General features: G+C 29.2%; 2 protein-coding genes and 1 long non-coding RNA gene across 3 annotated transcripts; all 3 read right to left on the bottom strand.

Moving 5' to 3' along the window:
* Positions 1–1,259: 1,259 nt before the first annotated feature.
* On the bottom strand, positions 1,260–6,781 carry LOC114174494 (DNA glycosylase/AP lyase ROS1-like). Its single transcript, XM_085670078.1, has 18 exons — positions 6,706–6,781; positions 5,505–6,287; positions 4,579–4,669; positions 3,986–4,370; positions 3,646–3,725; positions 3,448–3,532; positions 3,263–3,354; positions 3,114–3,182; positions 2,995–3,031; positions 2,795–2,877; positions 2,384–2,713; positions 2,262–2,304; positions 2,131–2,188; positions 1,968–2,041; positions 1,822–1,887; positions 1,629–1,743; positions 1,504–1,542; positions 1,260–1,422 (listed from the first exon to the last, which is right to left on the bottom strand). The coding sequence occupies exons 1-18, from the start codon at positions 6,779–6,781 to the stop codon at positions 1,307–1,309; spliced, it is 2,622 nt and encodes an 873-aa protein (XP_085526204.1). The 3' UTR covers positions 1,260–1,306.
* Positions 6,782–13,928: 7,147 nt separating this feature from the next.
* Positions 13,929–22,975, bottom strand: LOC114173618 (protein RAE1-like). The gene is made up of 11 exons (XM_028058106.2): positions 22,913–22,975; positions 22,740–22,826; positions 21,641–21,718; positions 21,341–21,534; positions 20,193–20,334; positions 18,726–18,806; positions 15,718–15,846; positions 15,578–15,655; positions 15,043–15,114; positions 14,495–14,575; positions 13,929–14,207 (listed from the first exon to the last, which is right to left on the bottom strand). The coding sequence occupies exons 1-11, from the start codon at positions 22,958–22,960 to the stop codon at positions 14,157–14,159; spliced, it is 1,041 nt and encodes a 346-aa protein (XP_027913907.1). The 5' UTR covers positions 22,961–22,975; the 3' UTR covers positions 13,929–14,156.
* Positions 20,955–21,267, bottom strand: LOC146888370 (uncharacterized). The gene is made up of 2 exons (XR_014986617.1): positions 21,211–21,267; positions 20,955–21,140 (listed from the first exon to the last, which is right to left on the bottom strand). It is a non-coding gene; the product is annotated as an uncharacterized LOC146888370 (long non-coding RNA).
* Positions 22,976–23,179: the final 204 nt, after the last annotated feature.

The following is a 23,179-nucleotide window of genomic DNA, read 5'->3' as shown; positions in this document are numbered from 1 at the left end:
ATGTTTTGCAATCATTAAACACACAACAATCATTTCATGAGTCAATCATCTTAATTTCAACTTCCAATTTCCAATTTCCAATTTTTCATTTTATTAGTATTCTTTTCCAAAATAACAACAAAATTGAAGGTATAAGCTTAATTCAAATTTTATTTTCTTAAATAAGAAGTTATTTAAATTACTAATTATTTTAGATGAACAACATTTAACAGTTTATCCTCAACTTTTTTAATCATTACACATTCCTGGCAACAATTTGATAAATAGTCCTTTGCGATAGTTATAGATATCCTAAGAAATGTATATGAAGTTTTATCTTTATACGACTTGAGAATATAAAAAAAATCGTATTTCGAAAATTATAATATAAAGTAGAATAATCAAATAATCAAATCAATTAAACAATAATTTAAGTATTTTTCTTTTGTATTTCGTTTTTGAAAAAGAAAACTCTTCCTATTTGTACCTCCATAACTTAATTTGGAGAATTCTAAAAAAACTAAAAAGAAAATCAAGCCTTTAGGATCTATTTCATTGATTGAGTTGTCCTACTCTTTATTATTCATTTCTTTTTCTAAATTCTTTTATAATAAAATAAAATTAATAATACAATTTGAAAATAGTATATTTTTAATTCTTTGAATATTTTTAATACTTATAATTATTCATTCTATTATTTATGATTTTTGTGATTTTTCGAATAATAAAACTTTCATTACTCTGACTGATTTATATAAACTAATTATTTTGTCAAAGTTGCTAAAGTTTGGATTAGTTTATTATTTTTATTATTTAGTGAACCGATTATATTTCATAAAAAATTGGGGCGATATGATTTTTCAATTTTTTATTTACATAACTTTAAATGATAAAAATTGAAAACTACATAAAATAGTACACGATAAGAAAATAAAATTAGATATATAATAATATATAATATTTTATTTCTCAATAATTATTTAAACTTAATTAAATATAATCTATAATTCAATTTAAAAATATTAATATATTCAAATTATAATTATAAATATAACTAAATACTCCATAATATTACGTCTTACACTAATTAACTTTTAATCTATAATTTCTATAAATACACAAATATAAGTTTAAAGCTATTTACTGTAATTAATTAAATTATTCTTTCATCTTACAAATACTTCTATAATTTTTAAACATTTAAATAAAAGCATCTAAAATATCACATTAATGTTGCATTACACTCTATATATTTTATAATATAATAAATCATCCAAATATAAATAAATAAATATATTAAAACTTTTCTTAATTATAACAAATAAAATTACTTTTTCATATCTTTATCTTTCCTCAGTTTAGCGGTTGTGTTGCGATGTAAAATCTCAGATATAGGTCTGGGAGCTCTTGTCTTCGCATCAAATGCTCTCACGCAAACAAAACCTGCCAAATTTTAACAAATGCCAAATTCACATATCTTTAACAACATATATTGAACATATTAATAATTAAATAGTTTCTTACCATTCCAGAAACAATCTTGAATTTGACCCATAGACAAACCTACAATTAAATATATAAAAAAGTTATATTTTATCACAAACAGTAGTATTTATAATTATATATATTAAACGAATGAATTTAGTTACCTCTCATGATTGACGATACAGTCGTCCCAATATAAACTATCCGTTGTTCTAAGTTCCATAACCACTTTCTAGGTACATTGATAGGACGTATCATTGAAGCATAATCAACAAACACCTTAAACATAATTAACAAAAATAAGCATACATATTACAAAAACTAACCTAAATTTAAAAACATTCCACCAATACTTACTTCGTTAACTTGGAAATACGTCCCATTAAGTGGAAAACGACCCCTCATAGCACTTCGACATGGTATCTGTTTATAAATTATAAGTTATTTAATAAAATTTCTTTTCTTTTTTATTTTTTGAAAATCTTAATTGGATATATAGTTACCATAAGAGTTGCAGGTATAGTAAGTGGATTTGCTTCCTCATCCAAATTTGATTCGCTTGACTCTTCTAATTCACCTGAATAAACATAAAGTAAGAAAGTAATATTTTAATACAAAATAAATATTTTACAATATACTAAATAATTTTATATCATAATAATATACCTCTATCCCATAATATTAGGAGATAAGGGCAAGGATCATCTGCTTGCCTTGGTTCGCACTGCATAAAACTTTTTTTTTGTTAAAAATATATATTTAATTTAATTTTTTATATTTAGAATAGAAAAACAAACCTGCATCGCCGACAGCAGAGGATGATTATCTGGCAGAACGTAACTAGAAGAAAATTAAAAACAAAAATGTTAGATATTATTTTTTTTAAATGATAATATTTAAATTGAATGAAAAAACTTACACTAAACGCTCAGTTTTTAGGCGACTAACATCCTTCATTTTTGGCATAGGAATATGATCTGCATAAGGTGTAATGATAGCCGTGGATCGACTAATATCTTGGGTAGATTCTGAATTATAATTATCTTGGCGGTTGAACATGATAGTAGAAATGTCTTCAATGTCTTTACAATCATTCACATGTTCATGTCTATCTGGTGATGGTGGCTGCTCAATGATAGGTTTGCATGGCTTTGGCTCATAAATCACACTTGTTGATTCAGGTAAAGCAAATTTTGATACTGTTTTATCCTCCTCATCTAGCTTTGCTTCAGGTAAGGCTAATTTTGCTCTATATAAGTAAAATATTTAATTAATTACAATAAAAAAAAAGTTACACTTATCTAGTATTTATATAAAATGTAATTCCTACCTCATAAAAGCGCTTTCATAATATTTACACTCAGTTTTCAATGGACAAGCATTACAATTTGGCTTTTGTTTTGTGCAAAACACCTGAAAATAATTTTAAAATGATTACGCGTGAGTCTTATAAATAAAAAAGAATAAAAACAAATCTAAAATAAAAATAATAATAATAATAATAATAATAATAATAATAATAATATTTACCTTTCCAAAAGTTATAAGTTGATAATGCAATTCATACCTGTTAAAAGTAATATCATTAGATAAAAAATAATAATTAATGTAAACTGTTTAAGATGTGTAAATTAAGATGCCATCATTACAATTGCTGCGGATCAAGTGTGCATAACCGTGGCCAGAGGTATTGTTGAATTTTATTTGAATCAGGAAACCTATACATTAAAAAGAAAGTTAAACTAATGTAATTAATAAATATCCATAAAATAATAAAAATTGAATGATGGAGACTTACATCTCTAAATTATGTATTTGCATATATTCTGGCAATGGTTGGATGGGAACCCATCCTAAACGGACAACAATTCTTGCCACATTTATGTCCACCTTAATATTAACAAAAAAAAAACAAGTATGTTATATAAACAATTTTATATACAATTTAAAAATAATTAAGTTGTATTTAATAAAAAAAATTACCGGAAAAGCATTGTGATGGAGGGCTAAAAGTCTAATGCACTCTACACTCTTTAATCCCAATCCATGTATGGTCAACAGATATTCCCTGTAACAACAATGACGTGTATTATAACAACTTGTTACTTATTTTTATAATTAACAAAATCATAATCATGAAAAAAAATTTAACAAATGAAATAAGTGTTCTTTTAAACTTACTTTACATCTTTTGGTGGAGCATATCTTAACCATTCCAAGTCTAGGCTTCCGTTGGACTCCATCAAACTATTAAGTAAATTCTGTAAAAATAATTTATAACAAAATGATTATTTTAATAATATTAACATCTTAAAAGTTCATAGAATTTTGTTTTTTCAATTTAAACTACTTAAAACAAAAGTGTGAACATAAACTGGCAACAAATTTAAAATGGCATTTGCAGTTATTAATACTAGAATGAAATAATGTGGTTGGAATTATTAATATTTATTAATAACAGAATGAAATAAAATAAATAAGAATAGTTAAATCTTTTTATAATATGAAAATAAGTTCATACCTGGATTCTTCTTGCGATAATGTTATGCTGACCTCGAGCTGCAATAGCTTCAGCAAGTTCACTTGGTTTTGCAACTCTCACTGCTTCCCAATCCACAGAATCCATATGTTCTTCACTTCGAAAATTCTTAGTATATAATTTTCTTAATGAATCCCAATGCTTTCTCTTCTCTTCCATCATCTTCTCCTTTTCTTCTTGATTTCTTGTTTTCTTTACGTTTGACTTTTTCTCATCATCAATTTTTATAGAGCCCGACTCATTTTTATCTTCAGCTTCTTTCTTTTCTTCTCTTTCCTCCTCAAATTTCGAACTTGTTTCTCCCTTTTCAAAGGTTGCTTCCTTTTTCTTTAAAGGAAACCTTGAAGCAAGTGTCATGAACGCGGAGCTTCAAGAACCAATCATAAACATTTAATAAGCAATTTAAAATCAAGGATTTAAATGGGTTTGTTTCCAAATTATGCATACTTGCTGATGTTTTAAAAAACTATATATTTCATAAATATTTTATAATAAAATAAAACATAAAATTATTCTTATTTGTATAATAAATTTCTTAGACAAACACACACAACAACAAAAAAAATTAACTTTACCTTGATAAATAGTCAGCCACATTTTGTGTTAAGAAGACTCCAATCACAGAATCCAAAACTGAACCTTTCCATAGTAAAAAACGTCTATCTCCTGTCAAGTTTATCACCAACCAAAAAAAAAAAAGTACCAAATTCGCTATGATTAATAATTTTTATACTCAAATCATAAACCATTATAAAAAACACATAAACTCCATATGCAAAAAAAAAAAAACATATATAACAAGGTTTCGATATCATAAATTTATTATGGGTAAAACATAATTATTATCATTATTATATTTTGAATTTGGATGACACTACCCATAAAAAATTTGGCATAAATTATAACTTCTTAATATATAGTCTAACAAAATTAAAATTTTGTATAAAAAGTAAACAAAAAGTTTGTCAATTGGAATATTTTACCGTTATAGTCTAGCTACAAAATTAATATTTTACACACATATTCTATGTTAATATGAAAATATTAAAAGTAACTCTCAATTAAGATAGTAATTATTAAGAGACAATAATGTTTTAATAACACAATAAATTTTTTAATGGTAGACACTAAAATATTGTTTAAAAGATCGTTAGTAGAGCATGTTTTCAAAAAATACGAGTTCTTCTAAATATTCTGAAAATTAGCTGATAAGGTTCTGTTTCTAAAAAAATAATCTTCAATAATAATAAATAGTTAACACCTAATGGTTCCTTATGAACTGTGTGAGTTTGAGAGTTTGTTAATTAATAACAAGTTTAATTTCTATTTTTTAAGTTAGTTTTTATAATAAACTCAATTTGACACTGATGATTCTTTTTATAATAATTGATATCTAATTAATTAAGATTAAAGAGATGGTCTTACATTTCCATGTACTTTTAAAATGAATAAAAAATATTTGGATAAAATGTGGAACCAAACAACAGAAACAAAAACATACCTAGGATGACATGCATGGTATTTATGAATTCTTCAGCCTTGGATTGAAATATTTTTCTGATGTTCTCCCAATATTTTCGCTTCATCTCATCATTCTCATCATGTCCTTCTTCTTCCATCAACAAGTTCCACACTCTTGATGTCTCCTCATCAATTAAAACATCAATATTTAAAGATGACCTTTTGTATGGAATCAATTCTAGCTCATCCATCTTTCTTTCTTTTCTCATCAAAGAACGAATTTTCTTGATTCTATATATCAACTCTTTATTCTTGAAACCTTCTATTCTGAAATCTACCTCGTGTCTTCTCTTTCTAGTGAAAGACTTTGACCTCATTCTTCTTTCAATAGTGGTCAATAATTGTTGCAAAAACACTCTTTGTCTAGCGACTCTCTTTTTCTTGAACGAGAATGAAAAATTTGATCCAATTTGTTTCTCTTTCAGTACACATAAACCTGATAAGGATAATACGTTCTGATAACTTTGCATTGAATTGTGTTGAATGCCTATTTCGTTGCTAGCATTTGAAGAATTTTCACTGAACAACTCCCTCTCGCACGAACCACCACCACCACCCCTTCTTATATCATTTTCTCTTTGTTCTGGGGTTGAAGGTTTTGGAGTGCTACTTTTGGCTTGAGAGTGTTTTCTTCCTTTAGGTGTTTGAGACACCAATTTAGGCCGATACACCTTCTTCTTTTTTCTGGGCAATTCATCATTAATCTCTTCCTTCTTCTTTCTCTTCTTTGAAGAAGAGGGTAAATCAAATTCAACTTCATCATCTACATATAGGCCAAAACATTAAAATAAATATTTTTAAACTTATGTATACAAATATATACAAATGAGAGGTAAAACCATTTATCAATGATTATGGGAAGTTCAATTGTGTTCATTAAACCAAATCACCACAGAACAATGTGTTGTTCATTTAAAAACCATGTAAATGTGTAAATATGGAAGGTATTAAAAAATGCACAAAAATACACAAAAAACTATTAAAAGAATGGAGATAAATGCATTTCAAGTTCAAAATTGTTAATATATATTCAGCTAATATGCCAAAAGGATATGACCAGTTACAAAAGCAATGTAAACTTTTAGGCCTAAATTTCTCACCTTCCATCTTTATATATAAAAAAACACAATTTATAGTTAAACTATAAAAAATTAAGAATTGAGCAACACCAATGCAAATACCTCTGACAACATGTTCCCTATTGGACTTTGCAAAAGTCTCCGAATTGGATGCATCTTCGTCTTCAACATTCTTCATCATATGTTCTACGTACTGAGTACTGATGATTTGCAGTGAAATGAGAGTGTTGAAGCAACAAAAGTAAAACGTTAAGATTTTATGTCAGTTATTTATTTATCTCAGTGAATTTGAAAGTCAGTTAATCTTATAACTCTAATATTTATTTTTAATTTATATTTTTTTTCTAATATTATAATAACTTGGTAGTCTATATTTCTTTAATATTATAATAACTATACTTGATATTTTTTTTCTAATCTTATATTAATTATTAATTTAAATATTCTTTTTAGTGATACAGAAGTTTAAATTAATATCAGTTTTTATTTTTGTTTAATTGAAAGATAGATATGAAAATTTATTAAAACCATAATATTTCAGTTTAAATTTTAATATTTAATATTATAATAATAACTTGTATCTTTTGGAATATGATAATAATTATGAATTATTATTAATATATGTTAAAATTATTTCTTTTTAATATAATCTTAATCAAAATTAATAATGTTATTTTATATTTATAGTCATATCAAAAGGTTATATGTAGCTCTGTGTTTTAGGTGCTCTAATCTAGTTTAGGGAGCACAGCTCATTTGTCTGACTCAGTACTAACCAAAATAGACATTGATATGATTATATGTTTTCCTTTTTTAAATTAAAAAAAAATAATTGATTTATTATTAAATATTTCAATTGAAAAATTATAAAGAAATAAATTATTTAAAATTTCAATATTTTTTGGCTTGTTGAATGTACAGATTACAAAAGATAAATGGATGAAAACATGTATAAAAATTAATTATAAGAAGGTAGTTTTTATTTATGTATAAAGGATTAAAAATGCATTTTACGGGTCTTTCAAATAATTGAATGTACCCAGATGTGGTTAAGTAAATAAAGGTTGTTTTTATTTTCATTATAATAAGAGTTGAAAAGCTGTTATTATTACCAATATCTTGATCTTTTCTTTAAAAGAAATATTGATATTTTTTGAAAACAACTGAACTTAAATTTAAGAATAAATTTAGATATGTTAACTATTGTATAAAACAAGTCAACTTTAAAACGATAAATATTATAGGATTTCTATATCTCTTTTAAAATCAACAAATGATTTTTTGCATTAAAATGACATTTTTTTTGAGAGATATTTTATATATGAAATATCCTTTGGTAAAAATTATAAGTTTAATTAGATTATAAAAAATTCAAACTATTCATATTCATATTACTTGCAAAGTGTTAGAGATTGAATTAATTTTTGAATTTGGAAAATGAAAAATCAAGTAAATTTCTATTAATTGAAGTTATGAAATGATTTTAAAAATTCAGAAAAAAATTTCAGAAAAGACCCTTCACCAAAAGGGTAAAGGAAAAAGCAATATTACAGTTGCGTCATCAAAATAGTTTATCTATTTTATAACCTCCACGAGAAAAATATTTGCACAAGACAGAGGAGTTCAATTTTGATGGAGGAGTGTTTGTGAAGAAAGCAATAGAATGGAATTTGGTATAGTTATTGGAAACCACACAATAAAAACAATATTACTTCTGTAACCATAAATAAGAGGAGAAACATAAGTGTCCAACATAAATTTAACTATGTTGGACATCCTATCTCGATTTTATTATTTAAAATGTTATTTTTTTAACAAAATTACAAATCTTCAAATAAATTTTCTGTGAAAACTGTAACTTTATTTCAGAAAAAATTACAAACTTACAAATTAAAAATTTATGAAATTGTAACGTTTGGTGAAAAATAATTACAAATTACAAACATAAAAAATTATAATTTTTATGAACTAACAAATCTTTCACCTATAATTTTTTTCTTGACAAATTCTCTGTCAAACCCGTAACCAAGCCCTTACACCCAAAAGAATTAACAAGTCTAAAAAAGAACTTTTTGAATATTACTTCTTTGCTACTCCATTCTCCATATTATTAATATGGATATGTGCCTTCAGTGAACAGAGGAGCAAAGCTAATTACCCTAGTCGCTCCTAATTTTATTGAGATATTTGCATATATCCTAGAAAATTTGGAATGATGACATCTTAATAGGGACGTACTTTCCCTTACGTATCAAAATGCATGTTGTAAAATTTCATTAACTCTCGATCGATATGTAAAATCACTTGCGTTGCAAGACACAATACAAGGTTTCTGACACAACTTACTTTACTCCGTATCCCTTTCAGGGTATACAAAATACATGAAAGTAAACAGAAGATATGATTATCAAAACAAAACTAACTCCTATAAAATTATAAAATTATAAAATTATAAAATTATAAAATTATAAAATTATAAAATTATAAAATTATAAAATTATAAAATTATAAAATTATAAAATTATAAAATTATAAAATTATAAAATTATAAAATTATAAAATTATAAAATTATAAAATTATAAAATTATAAAATTATAAAATTATAAAATTATAAAATTATAAAATTATAAAATTATAAAATTATAAAATTATAAAATTATAAAATTATAAAATTATATGAGTCTCTGATAACTAGTGATCATGATGGTATGTCATGATCATTTGTGTGATGTTTCTTTGTGGAGATAGAACTTATTTAGAGACATTTTTGTGTCTTTAGAGTTGTTTGGGCCTTCTGTTACAGGCAAGGGAAGCTAATTTTAGTTTTGCATGTTGAAATTTGTTAATTAGTGCTATGAACTGTGAATGTGGTGTTTTAAGTATTGAATAGGTATTTTCTGGTTCTATGATGTTGAACTGCATGTTTAATTGTAAAGGTGTAAATTAAACTATATGTGTGAGTGCTTGATTTGATTTTGAATATACGTAATACATAGAATTCTTGATGACTTATTTTTGGATTGGTGAAATGTTGTGAAATTAATCAATGTGTTGTTAAGAGTACCCCTTTTGAGAATGAATTGGGTAATTACATCACTTGCATGCTTTCTAATGAAAAGTGTTTTATCAACCGCACTTCTAGCATATCCTTTAGATAAAAGAAAGTTGCTTAACCTCTCATATCACTGTCGTGGTGCTTGTTTCAAACCATATAAAGTCTAGAGGGTTGTGATAGATACACTTCTTTATTTAAGAAACCATTCAAGAATGCACTTTTTACATCCATTTAAGAAAGTTTGAAATTACACATGCAAGCATATGTTAACAATAACCTCACAGCTTCTAGTAGCTACAGGTGCATATGTTTCATCAAAATTAATACCTTCCACTTGATTATAACCTTTAGCAACTAGCCTAGTCTTATTCCTAACAATGTTACCATTTCCATCCATTTTATTTTTAAACACCCATTTAGTACCAATCACATTCATTGCATCAATTTTAGGAATAAGAGACCTCACATCATTTCTAGAGAATTGATTAAGCTCATCTTGCATAACAACAACCCAATTACTATCACCTAATACATCATTCACATTCTTAGGTTCAATTTGAGACACAAATGCAACATGTTCAAAGAATACAAGCTTGCCTCTAGTGGATACTCTCTGTTTTATGTCACCAATTATGTTGTCCTTTGATAATCCCTTAGGTTCAATCCACTCCTTGGGTAAGTTGTTGTCTGTAGCTTTTTCAGCCAACTGAATATCCTTTTCAGTTGGTTGATTTCCTACAGTAGATTCCAATTCTGCAGCAGTTTTCTTTTCCTGCAATATATCTTCTTCATCTGCAATCTTAGGCCTTTGATCTTGTTGCATTGGGTTAGTTTTATCAAATACAACATGCACAAATTCTTCAACAATCATTAATCTTTTGTTGTAAACCCTATACGTATGGCTATTTATAGCATAGCCTAGAAAGATGCCTTCATCCGCTTTTGAGTCAAATTTGCCCAAGTGCTCTTTTCCATTGTTTAAGATAAAACAAACCCTATATGTATGGTTATTTATAGCATAGCCTAGAAAGATGCCTTCATCGCTTTTGAGTCAAATTTGCCAAGTTGCTCTTTTCCATTGTTTAAGATAAAATACTTGCAACCAAATACTTTTTGATGATTTAGAGTAGACCTTCTACCTTTGAATAGCTCATAAGGTGTTTTCTTTAAAATTGGCCTTATCAACACACGGTTTAGCACATATAAAGCTATGTTGATTGCATAAGCTCAAAAGTACTTAAGCAATGAGGTTTCATTAAGCATGGTTCTAGCTAATTTCTCTAATGGTCTTTTCTTTCTCTCAACCACTTCATTTTTTTGTGGGTTCTAGGAGCTGAAAAGTTATGCTTAATACCATGTTTTTTACAAAAGTGCTCAAATTTTTCATTTTGAAACTCTCCATCATGATCACTCCTTAGAGAGACTATTTTAGAACCTTTTTCATTTTCTAAAACCTTGGCAAGTTTCTTTAAAGCATAAAAGGTTTCATTCTTGGCAGCTAGAAATCAAGTCCATGTAAATCTAGAGAAATCATCAACAATAACTAATGCATAGTAGTTACCACCAAGACTCATAGTTCTAGAAGGACCAAATAGATCCATGTGAAGCAATTCTAAGGGTCTTTTAGTTGAAATATAGTTTTTGGGTTTAAAGGAAACCTTAGTTTGCTTTCCCCTTTGGCCTGCTTCACATATCCTATCCTTCTCAAACTTAAGTTTTGGTAGTCCTTCAACCAACTGTTTTCTATTTAGCTTATTCAAATGATGCATATGTATGTGACAAAGCCTCATATGCCATAACCAAATATCATCATCTTTTGTAAGCAAACAATTAATGCTAAATGATGCATGGTGCAGATTAAGCAAGTACATATTGTTGACTCTTCACCACGAGTTCGGGCCAGGTTAGGTTGAAATTTTTTACAAATTTTAATACAGGTTAATTTTTGAACCAGCCCACCTAGAACCCGAGTCACCTGAGTTGAACTCGTGATGAGCCGGGTTGGACTTTGCATTTGGGTCAGATTAGGTTATTTTTTTAGCCAACACATTGGTATTTTTGTGATTTTGTTTTGTAGTTGGAGTTTAACATCCTTTCGGATTGTATTTGGATTCTATTGAAGTTTATTTATATTTTAATCAGAATTATAATTTATTTTTTTTGAGATTGAAGAAAAAAAATATATTTTTTTTAATTAAGTGAATCAATGAGCCAATTTATTTAACCCACCAACTCATGGTGGGCCGAACCGAGTTCGGATCAAATTACCTATTTTGACAACTCTGCCGAGGAGTTAGAATTTAAATTTTCAATTTTTTATAAACCTAATTGATCGTTTGCACAATATGCAATACTTGTTTAGGAAATTAAAAATGTAGAGGGAACAGGGGGTTTGTTAAGAAAACTTTTGTTTCCTCTCCAAGCATATTATGATTTTCCTTTCATTACAGTATAAGTCAAATTGAACATTATTAAAGTTATTCTTCAAATGTTTCTACACGATGTTTGAACTTCCTAACCACATAAATGGTTGTTGATAACCATATTTTGGTAAACATATCAACCTTATTATGATATTTTTATCTAATTATTTATTTTTGCCATCCAGAAAGTATGTACATTTCACATTTATTTAAGTATTGCACTATTGAAATTGTGGTTACCAAGGTTGACATACGTGGTCATTATATTGATTTCTATTAGAAGTCAGTAGCTAGTTTCTTTGTATCATCATAGTTATAACTTTATTTTGTACTCCAAAACAGTTTGGTTTGTAGGGGGATTTTTGAAGGTTAGTTCTCAATGGTTTCCCACATTAGAATGTGTGGCTAGGCAAGTCACATGTTTTGCACAATCAAACATAATACTCCCTTTGTTACCAAGTAATGCTTATTGTCTAAGGTAGTAATTAAAGGAAATCAAGATAGTGCTTTGGCCATTCAAAAGTCAGTTCTGTAATTACTAAATTGATGCAAAATTAAATGTGGTTACCCTTGACATATGTGGTCGTTTATATTTTTTTTTTTAACAATATTGATTTATGTTCCTAACTGATCCAACAACCACCAATTGCACTATCACAGAATACACACTAACCACATCACTCACAACATACAGGGCTAACCAAAATAAAGACAATAATCAACATGTAAAGGTACAAAACTGGCAATAACTGCAGATCCAAACCAGGGCAAGCAAGAGAACACGATGCTAAGATCCCTAAATATGTCTATATCGATGTGGATCCATGTATCCTTAATTATGATTTTATTTCTTAGACTTAAAAGAAAATTGAAATTTTTCTTTATTCCAAACTTAAATTCAATTTGGTATTCAAATTTTAAAAAAATGAATATAATATTTCTTATAACTCAATCGCGGTAAAAAAAATTGTGTCAAACCGCTTTTCTAGTTCACATTTGATATGTTTACCGCGTGTTTTATACATTCTAACTAAAATATCAATTTGGTATGTCATTTAATATGTGAAAGAAAATTAATGCAATTGAGTTAAAAAGTCCATTATTTATTTTTAAAGTTTAGCATCACACTGGATTTAAAATTTTAGACAAATTTTAATTTTGTATACAAATTTGAAGAGTAAAAATATATTTAACTATTAAAATATTAATTTTCTTAATAATAATTTTCTTCCCACATCTTACAATGTTAATATATATTCGATGAACAAACTAGCAACTACTAAATGAGAAATCTATCAATTGAGTCGATAAAAACTTGTAACCTTAGTTGCATTATACTAAATGAGACATTTTTATAAAATGAAACTAAGTCAAAGTTTTCCTAATATTTATTATATTCAAGTATAAATATATTATTTTTAGACAATATTATCATATTAATTTTGAATAATGAATTAAAATCATAGGAATGTATTTAGTTTCAGATATTAATAAAAGATCAAAACATACAAACTAATTTCAAAGTAAATATATATTAGACTAGATACATGTCAATCTAATTTAAATTAAGCCTTGTTCAACCCATTATATTTACTTCATTACCATTTGTGCACATGGTGATAAAAAAGTAGCGGCCCACATTAAATACTTGATTGGAATTAATCCTTTTTAAATAAGTTTCTCGATGTAGAGCTGTAAAATAATAAAGTAAAATAAATTACATTTTCAAAAGTTTCTGCAATAAAAAAATAATTTTAAGAATTTTATTCAACAAATTTTTGAAAAATTTCTTAACACCTAATATTTATTATTCTACTATTTGCAATATCTTCAGTCCCAAGTTGAATTAAAAACAAAATTAAAATGCAATTACTAATAATTGAAAATATGTGCAATGCACGTGTCAAAATACAGTTTAAAATATAGTTCTCAATGAGGATGATGGAGAAATGAACCTCCTACAAAACTTCTCTACCACAAACTGTACACCGGTAGGGTAGAAAAATGGGCTATCCAAGGAAAATTTTAGGTTAAAAAGATCGAAATATGGATTTTCTCATTTTATCATGAAACTTCACTTTCTTCCCGTGGCTCCAGCTCGTGGCTTACTTTTAACCTCAGACTCCTGTTCACATGAGAAGCAAGGTTAGTCTTAAAATGGGAACAAAAATTGAAATAAACGATAGTTAATATTTACAGGACACGAATAAAGCATCCCTAAACTTAATTGTGTACCCCTCTTAAAAGCAAATTGATCATTGCTTAATCATATTCCAAGTGAAAGAATAACAATTGTTTCATTCTGTTTCACTATTTTACATTCATTCAATCTCATACATCCATTGAGTTGTTAAATATGTTCATGGAAAGATTATACAACTTAAGCATGCATGTACACATGCATAGGCATACCTGTGGTAAGTGCAAATAAATGTAGTTCTTCGGTGTAGCTGGATTGTGATTTTCTGCACCCTTGCTCCAATCATAACAAGCCTAAATAAATGAAAGGTTTCAGAACCAAATAAAATTAAACGGATGGTCCACGTTGGTATGTCAACAAAAACAAGCTAACTTTATACTTTATTTTCCAAGCAAGTTCATGAAGTTGAAGAATGAAATGTGTGCCATACGAACCAGAACAAACAAGACAAAAGACTTCAATTATATACCCAAAACATGAATCTCATGCAGTTCATACACACCAACAAATGTAGGTTTCCTTATTTATGGAATTATAGATGATAAAAATATCCTAATATGTCCATTTTGATTAGGAAAAATATACTTAGAATCTACATGTTCACTCCTCTGCTAAAGAAATTTGGAATGATTTAAATAACACATTTTCTTTATTCCATCACATTATTCAAGTGGAAGGTCATGAGAAATAAAGAGAAAACAAATATAACTGTATAAAAGTAAACAAGTATGGTTCATGAAAAACAGAAAATGGAACATACCGCATAAGCAAATATGGAACCATCATTATTGAATGCACTGCAAGGTATGGGTTGACTACATCTTTGCATAGCCTGCCAAACATATTGAAGTCTTGTAAGCATATGACAATAACAACAAATACTTCAACGGATTGAACGTATATACAAGACAACATAGTACTTTCGAGATCTTCATACATTACCAACCCAATAATAAGGGCTTAAAGATCCCAAAAAGAAACACAAAGATCCAAATAGGGATACTGAAAGGAATTAATCCTTCCATTTTCTGACAAGTGATAACAGAAAAATTAGAAACTAAGTGCCCCATGGCCCCACCCTGAAAAAGAAAATTAATGGTTTGAAAGGAGAGTAACAGTAATATCTTGGTGACCAGGTGTTTAGCCATACATACAGATAGGTTACTATGAAATAGGAGCAAAAAATATTACTTTATCCAGAAATAAAAAGCAACACAAGTATATTCTGGAAATTCAAGAGATCAGTTTCAAAATGAAAGGACAAGTAAGAATAGAGTATTAAAGAAAGCAGGAACCTTGAGTCTCTGTTTACTGTCCTTGTCCCAGAAATTAAAGGAGCCATCAGATCCAGCAGTAGCAAAAGTGTGATGTATCTGAAAGCCAAGACAAAAAATCAGATCTTCTATAAAGAATATTATGATATACGGTGTACTACCGGATGAAAATTTAAGGAGTTGACTGCATATATCTCATTGTTCTCTCTGTGGCATTTAAAAGTAAAATTCTTGTTTTGTATTGCATCATCCAGGTGATGTACTCCAACCCTTCCTTCTATTGAGCCAACCTACAGAGAAACAGTGTATAGTCAATATTCCATAATGCCAGCAGTTCAAAATTTTAAAGCAAAAAATAAAATCATTTTCAGCAAATATACAACAAGGATGTAACAAAAATAACTGCAGGAAAACAACAAAAAGCATAGATGTGACAGGGGAGACTAGTTAAACTCAGAAGCGGATTGATGTTTGAATTTGTATATGTAATACAAGTCAAATAGAGTTGAAGGATAACAAGGACATGTTTAAGAGAACACAAACTGAGGGCAAGTGGAAGAAAAAGGAAAAGTGAGAAATTGAGAAAATTCAGGAGTCTCAAAGTGGTCTAATCACCAAGAGACTAAACAGGATTATGATTTGTAATCTGTGTACGCTGCAGAATACATAGGAACTATATAGGAGACTGTTGCAACATAATCAATGGAGTTGTGACAATTTATAACAGGGTTGCATCAAAAACAGAATCAAGCAATCACAAATGATAAGTACCCAAGTACTTGGGGAACCCACACTTATAAGCAAGCTACTAAGAGGGGAGAACCAAACATTTAAATACTCCACGAACATCCCATACTAGTAGATGTGATACTTAGGCTTCCCATAATACCCAAGGTTTGTGTCCCTGATGATCTGGATATCAAGAAGATGATTCTAAAGAAAGGTCACAGGTGTAGACTTAGTGAAGAGTGCATGTACAGGGAGAATCTAAAAAATAGTTATAGTTAATAAATTCCTGTACAATAAATTTTATTTTGTTTGTAAAATTTTAGAAATTAGAAAGCAAGGGGTTGCATTAGAAGGCAAAGTAGAAAGAAGAATTTTGAAGCCTATCAAGCCCAAAACAAGTATTCAAATTCTCAACCAAATGGTTGTACAAAGAGGCAAGGAGAGCATGCAAGCAAACAAGAGAAGCATGACCCTATCATGAGAAACATGTCTCAATTTTAAATTTTTAAATTATTTTCCCTCCTTCAAAATTCAAACTTTTGGTCACATGTTAAGGCCATTCTAGGTTTGAATTTACATTTGATTCCTAAGTGCCTTTACATTTTACCAGGAATAGTATTTTCAGATCAAAGGTTACAAATAGCCTACTCATTCTCCTTGTAAAAGAAATTTCAAAATATATTGAATGAGATAGTTATTTCAAGAACATTTGCAGAGTGCCTTTGAAAGAGAGTTCTCTTGCTTTGGTCTTATCTTTAGATTATAGGATCAAGTGGTGAGTCAATTCAACACTTATGTTGAAGCTCCTTCATGTGGCATGGCATCCTTCATCATTCCATAAGTCCTTCTCTTTCATTCTTTTCTTTGTTTCCTTCGAGTTGCTGAGATGTTCTTGTTATTTCTCTTTTGTTTTATTTGTATTCTTATTCTAAGTTTATGTTCATCTTCTCTTTGTTAGAACCACGCTTTCACACTTGGATTTCAAGCTCAAATATTTTTAATATTCTTCATAAAAAAGCTTGGATTCAACTTTCTCAGATTTGGAGATATTTGCTACTTTGCAGAACAATTTGCAAGGAATAGCATTTCTCTATTGCCCCATTCTCTTAAAAAGGAGTATTGAGGATGACCACCTCTACCACGACATCATCCTCAATTGCTACGACTTCCTTTTCCATAAATGGATACCATTACACAAGATTCAACTTCAATAAGCAGATTTCCTTTCTTAAGAGTTAGAACACAAAGAAGTCTTGTTATCAAACTCACCACTGATAAAACTTATTGGGTACAGAGAATATGATCACAAAGATCATAGTTTGTATTCATGACAAAAAATATTATCACCATGTACAACTAGTTGAATTTCATTTTAATTTCTTCTAATGAATTAGTTTGCAAGAACATATTCACTTCAACATCAGCTTGAGCTTCCTCACATTAAAGGTCATATCATGGTTTCATTAAGAGATGCTAGCTTATTATGAAAATCATAGAGGTGTTTGCTAGGAGGATCTGTTTGCATCAGAAATAAAGTTAACTTCAGTTTCAAAGTGGTCATGGTATCCTAAGAAACCCATTATTCCATGGAGCCAGACCAACACGAATAATTCTTCAAATTAAGTCTCTCACTTGTAATAGTCGACGTAGCCAAAAAGATAGGAGCAGAACCTATTGAAGCCATTTCACAAAGGGAGAACAGTGATCAAACTTGAGATCAGACAAGAGAAACCCAAAATTCATGAGAGCATGTGTCCCACACAAATGTACGTTGGAATAGTAAAATGAGGTCAAAAACATAAATGGAAGAGTCCGGCAAGTCAAACAGAAGTGTGGTCAATTGGTTCTGACAACGAGAAGGTGGTACATGAAGGACACACACCACAATTGGAATGCGCATAGATCAGCAAATGACAAAGCGTGGATACACGCACCAGAATCGGTGTTCCTCAAGGCACACCACACCCTAACTTGTTTTAACAAAACTGTGTCAGATAGCAGAAAATATGGTAGACACAACAGTCAAGAGCCGTGACGATGATGGCGGACTTTGCCGGGAGACAATGAAGAAAACAAAGCAGGATCATACCCACTCTGATACCAACTTGAATAAGATGATAGAGCGCAGTGTACTCAACCTACAATGTTGTGGTTTTTATTGATGTATATATATAGGATACAAAAAGAGGCAAGGCATATGCCTAAAACCCTAAAGCTGGGTACAAAAATAAATATTAATAAAATAACATTACATTTCATTAGGCATTAAGTGACTCGCAAAGTAGGATTGGACCACTCTGATACCATGTTGAGAATAAGCCCAAACCAAGTGTCAAATTGTCCCATATCATAGCAGTAACAAGATTAAAAATAAACTAAAGAAGGAAACAATAAGACTTTTATTAGTGTATTTAAATGAAAGTGAGAACTGAACACATACCAAAAAACCTTGTTGATCTGGAAAAGCTGCAACACATCTTGTCTGATATTTCAGTGGAGATACAATTCTCTTGTATTCAGTCTGTTGGCATTTCAATATAAATTAGAAGAATAACAAATATCATTGACATTTATTGAAATCAATAGCTCCTTATACTTATTAAATACGTGTAAAACCCAAAAGAATAGACCACTTGAATACAAACAAATCATGTGAAAACAGCAAGTAGATTGAAAAGTAACTGTATACATATAGGAGCCATTTCACGTGGAGGATGCTTTTAATGAGAATAGGAGTAAATTTAGGTCATTCAGGCACACATGGATAGTCACTAATCTTTTAAAATAATTTTTGGATTTTAATATTGACCATGCATTGTAAGATCTAATGGTCAATACCTATTCTTCTCATTACAAAGAATAGATCCTATCCCTATTACATTACATCCCTGATATATACATAAGTATATGTATGTACACACAAAAGCACAAAAAGGGAAAATATAATGGTTAAATATGGGCATTCATATTCAAATGAGGTTGCATTTTCATGGGTTCACTTTATATTTTCAACACTCTTCAATCGCTGCGACGACCTATAAGATAAATCCTATATTTTCTCTTATTTGCTGACTCCTGAAAGAGATACTCCTATAGTGTTGGTTACTTGGTTAACAAGATATTGAGAACAATAACGCAGTGCGTACAGAACAATCTAACTAATTTTAGTGCTTTTCTAAGGTGTAATAATACTGAGTAAAGTTCAGATGATCCAGATCCGGTTCCTGTAAAGTGCATGCAGTGCGCACAGGTGAAGGTGGCAATGTAATATTGTGTTGTGCAAATTCTTGTAGAAATCTAAACCATTATACTTGCAAGGAGCGGAAGTGCCAAAAACAGATAATGCATATTTCACATGATGCAACAAAATCACACACTGGCCAATGGAAAAACAGAGACTTGGGGCAGCACATGCGAAATGTGGAAAATAGGCCAAAGATTTGGAGGGTGCACCATAGCAAAATTAGCAACAGAATTAAGGATATTCAGCTGGCAGGGGTGGCAGGGCTTGACTTGTAATCAATTAGTTATAAAGAATAAGAGGAAGGAGGGAAGGGTTGGCACGGGATTTAGTTATTGAGAAGAGTGAGATCACTGAGAATATTCTCTAGTGTGGGGATACTGTGGGTTTGGGCTGATAAGACACCACTTTCAGATTATCTTTCATTTCCTGTTATTTTATTGTTCTAAAATATCAATCACAGTAACATGCAGTGAAGATTGCACTTCTGAACCTATATATCACTAGCACTCATGTTACACAAATTAGACAACAGTAATAGAATTTCTAGTTGAAAAATTCACATCATAAGCATAAAAGTAAAAATTACATTACGATGCCAACCTATTTCATTCAAACCTACAAACAACACAGAAAAATAATTTAGAAAGAAGAATGAAAGATTACCTGAGGATTTTGCAAGTTGAATACAATCAGATTTCTATCTGCAGTTCCCACAACCATCAGAGGATGTTTGACTGTTATTGCATAACACCGATCAGGAAGTTGTTGTGTATGCACTGGATTTGGCTGCCTTGTATCCCAATACCTAAAATAAGGAAAGTACAGTTTAAAATAATTTACTAACTAGTTAAAACTTCAACATAACCCGCCACACATGTAACATGAAAAGGGACTAGTACAAAAAATCCCATTTTTTACTACTAGAAGTTCTCAATACAAGTTTCTCAATGTTATCCAGATAAATAATCATAAACTTCTAAAGCATAATAAAACAAAAGGAGGAAGAATGGTCATTCGCCAAAGCCTCACACCAAGATCCAAGTATTTAGTAATGATGCATAAAATGGTTACTATATCTAAACTTCACTTTCAGCAAGTTCATGAAAAAACAGAAAGTGACAATATTCGGAGATACTGTTCCAAATGAATCCAAACATACTGATATATACATTTCATAATGACAGTTATTCTATTTGTATGCTTCCTAGCCTATCCTAGTCCTAATAATATACAAATACACACTACAATGTTCGTAATCGAGCATGCAATAAATGGCCACCCTACCAATAGTTTTCAAATGATCATAGCATGCGTCACATTTAACTAGTGCCATTTACATACAATACGGGCTACGTTGTTGTACATTTAAACTCTACTAGCTAGAACAACATTCATCTGAACTAGGCATAGCAACCCACACTAGGATCATTGTTGAGAGAAATTTTATTTAATTAAGAGGCGTACACTTTAGAGTGACAAAGGGAAGACCAAGGGCCTAAGCTCCTCAAGGTAAAACACTCTTTTGCCCATTTATACACCAAACCTAAAGAACGGCAATGTTTATTACTACCATCTCCAGTGCAGACATAAGCCTCCTAATCCCCTGCCAACCTAAAATACGAACTAATTGTCATGTCACTTCAGCTAGCTCAATCTAGAGACCCTCTTAAAGCGTGCTCACCTTACTGGACAAAATAAAATGTTCTTTCATACCAACTTACTGAGACATGTCATCCTTCTACAATAATAACACAACATCACTTAGAAACCCTCTAACTTTCAACATGCAGAAAAATAGTAAAGATGCATACTTCAGGGTCTTGTCCCAGCTTCCAGTAGCTAAAAGATTCATCTCCGGTATCCAGGCAAGATCTTTCACAGGTGCATCGTGCATCGCAACAGTCATTGGTTGTCCACCAGAAGTAAGTGGCCACATCTTGACCTGCTTGTCGCAGCCCCCAGAAAAAACGGTTGTTCCATCATCCTTCCAAGCAGAGCACAAAACCTACACAAATAAAACAAACAGCAGAATCAAAATGTGCCCCAAACAACAATAATTAACAATAATCCATTTTTTCTAATATAACCTATTTGGAGTTCAAATTCATTACCGGCTGGTCATGAGAAATGGAAGCCTTGGGAGTACTGGAGACAACAGTCCCATTCCTTGTTATCTCCCAACAACGAACCTATCAAATTAGAAACTCACAGAAAATTAGAAACAAGGTTTAGCATTTAGGATAGAGATGTCAACGGGTCGAACAACCCACGACCCGATCCATGATAAAAAAATTCACCCATCCAACGAGTAATCACCCAATTTAAATTCAAATAAAAATAAAAATAAATTAAATAAAATTTTGATTTTAATTAAATTTATTTAATAATATAAATTAATTTTAATTTTAATTAAAATTAATTTAGTAAAATATAAATATTAATTTAAATTAAATTAAATTTTAATTTTAATTAAATTTAACTTAATACATTATAAATTAAATTAAATATAAATTATGTTTTAATTCTTTTGCATAAAAATAAATTATCATAATTTTTTTATAAAATATAAATTAAATTTTAATTTTAATTGAATTGAATTTAGTAAAACATAAATCAATTTTTCATTTTTAATTTTTTTCAAAATTTCTCTAAATACATAAACCTGTCTCTTCCTACCGATTTATATTTGGATACTAAAATTAACACGATATTTAAAAACATGAATAATTTAAATTTTTAGACATTTCTTTATTAAAAAATATTAAAAAATATTAAAAAATATTAAAAAATATTAAAAAAAAGTAAAATAATATAAGAATTAAGGTAAAGATTTGATCCATAAATGGTAAAGAAATGTGTTAACATGAATATATAAATAAGTTGTAACTAAATTTAATTATTAATTTTATTTCTAATTTTATTTCATATGAAAAAAGAAAAAATTGGATCATTAAGAAAATTAAATTGAATCAAAATGACAAATAAAAGAACTAAATGAAAACCATTATCTGACATGTGATATCAGAAATTAACGTCTAATTAATAAAAAGACGGAAACGATCGAATTAAATAATTTTAAAAAATTAAAAAATTAAATTGAATTTAAAAAAATAAAGAATTAAAAGAAAATAAAATCAATATATTAAAAGATTAAATCACTTATTAAGTCATAATAAAAATAAATAAATTTAGAGACCGAGAAGAGGAAACCTGATTATCCCATGAAGTAGCGATGAGGAAATTGGCCTTGGAACTGAATGAAAGACTGGAAATTGAATCAGAGGGCGGTTGGACTACCTGAAATTATCATTTTCGGGGGCAAAAAGCACTGAACAAAGAATGTGACGAACGTTGAAGTATGGGAATATTGTTATTATTATTACCTCAAAGGATTTGTTGGGATTGATATTTGCGGCTCCAGAGGTGGACATTGTGATCAATGTACAGAGGGAGAAATTGAGGAGTGGAAAAGGAGAATGAAAGGTTTTAACTAAAATCAAATGTGCTACCGTGTATAGGGTTCACACAAGTAGCTATATATACATAAAAGAATATCAGATTTTGTTGTTAATTCTTTTATTTTTAATTGGGTTAAATATGATTTTGGTTCCTCAAGTTTCAGTGAAATTTAGAATTAGTCTCTTTTTAAA

Source organism: Vigna unguiculata, chromosome 2 (genome assembly GCF_037176805.1).
Source record: "Vigna unguiculata cultivar grain cowpea cultivar isolate G323 ecotype 2 chromosome 2, ASM3717680v1, whole genome shotgun sequence".
Taxonomy (NCBI): domain Eukaryota; kingdom Viridiplantae; phylum Streptophyta; class Magnoliopsida; order Fabales; family Fabaceae; genus Vigna; species Vigna unguiculata.
The sequence above is the reverse complement of the archived record's forward strand: the minus strand, read 5'-3'. Positions and strand labels throughout refer to the sequence as shown.

Coding starts and splice junctions, on each gene's coding strand:
- LOC114174494 (XM_085670078.1), bottom strand. CDS start 6,781: ATGAAGAATGTTGAAGACGAAGATGCATCCAATTCGGAGACTTTTGCA. Junction 2,305..2,383: donor CTAAAAACTGAGCGTTTAGT/GTAAGTTTTTTC, acceptor ATTTTCTTCTAG/TTACGTTCTGCCAGATAATC. Junction 1,423..1,503: donor TCAAGATTGTTTCTGGAATG/GTAAGAAACTAT, acceptor AAAATTTGGCAG/GTTTTGTTTGCGTGAGAGCA.
- LOC114173618 (XM_028058106.2), bottom strand. CDS start 22,960: ATGTCCACCTCTGGAGCCGCAAATATCAATCCCAACAAATCCTTTGAG. Junction 21,535..21,640: donor CCATTTCTCATGACCAGCCG/GTAATGAATTTG, acceptor TTATTTGTGTAG/GTTTTGTGCTCTGCTTGGAA. Junction 14,576..15,042: donor GTTCCATATTTGCTTATGCG/GTATGTTCCATT, acceptor TCATTTATTTAG/GCTTGTTATGATTGGAGCAA.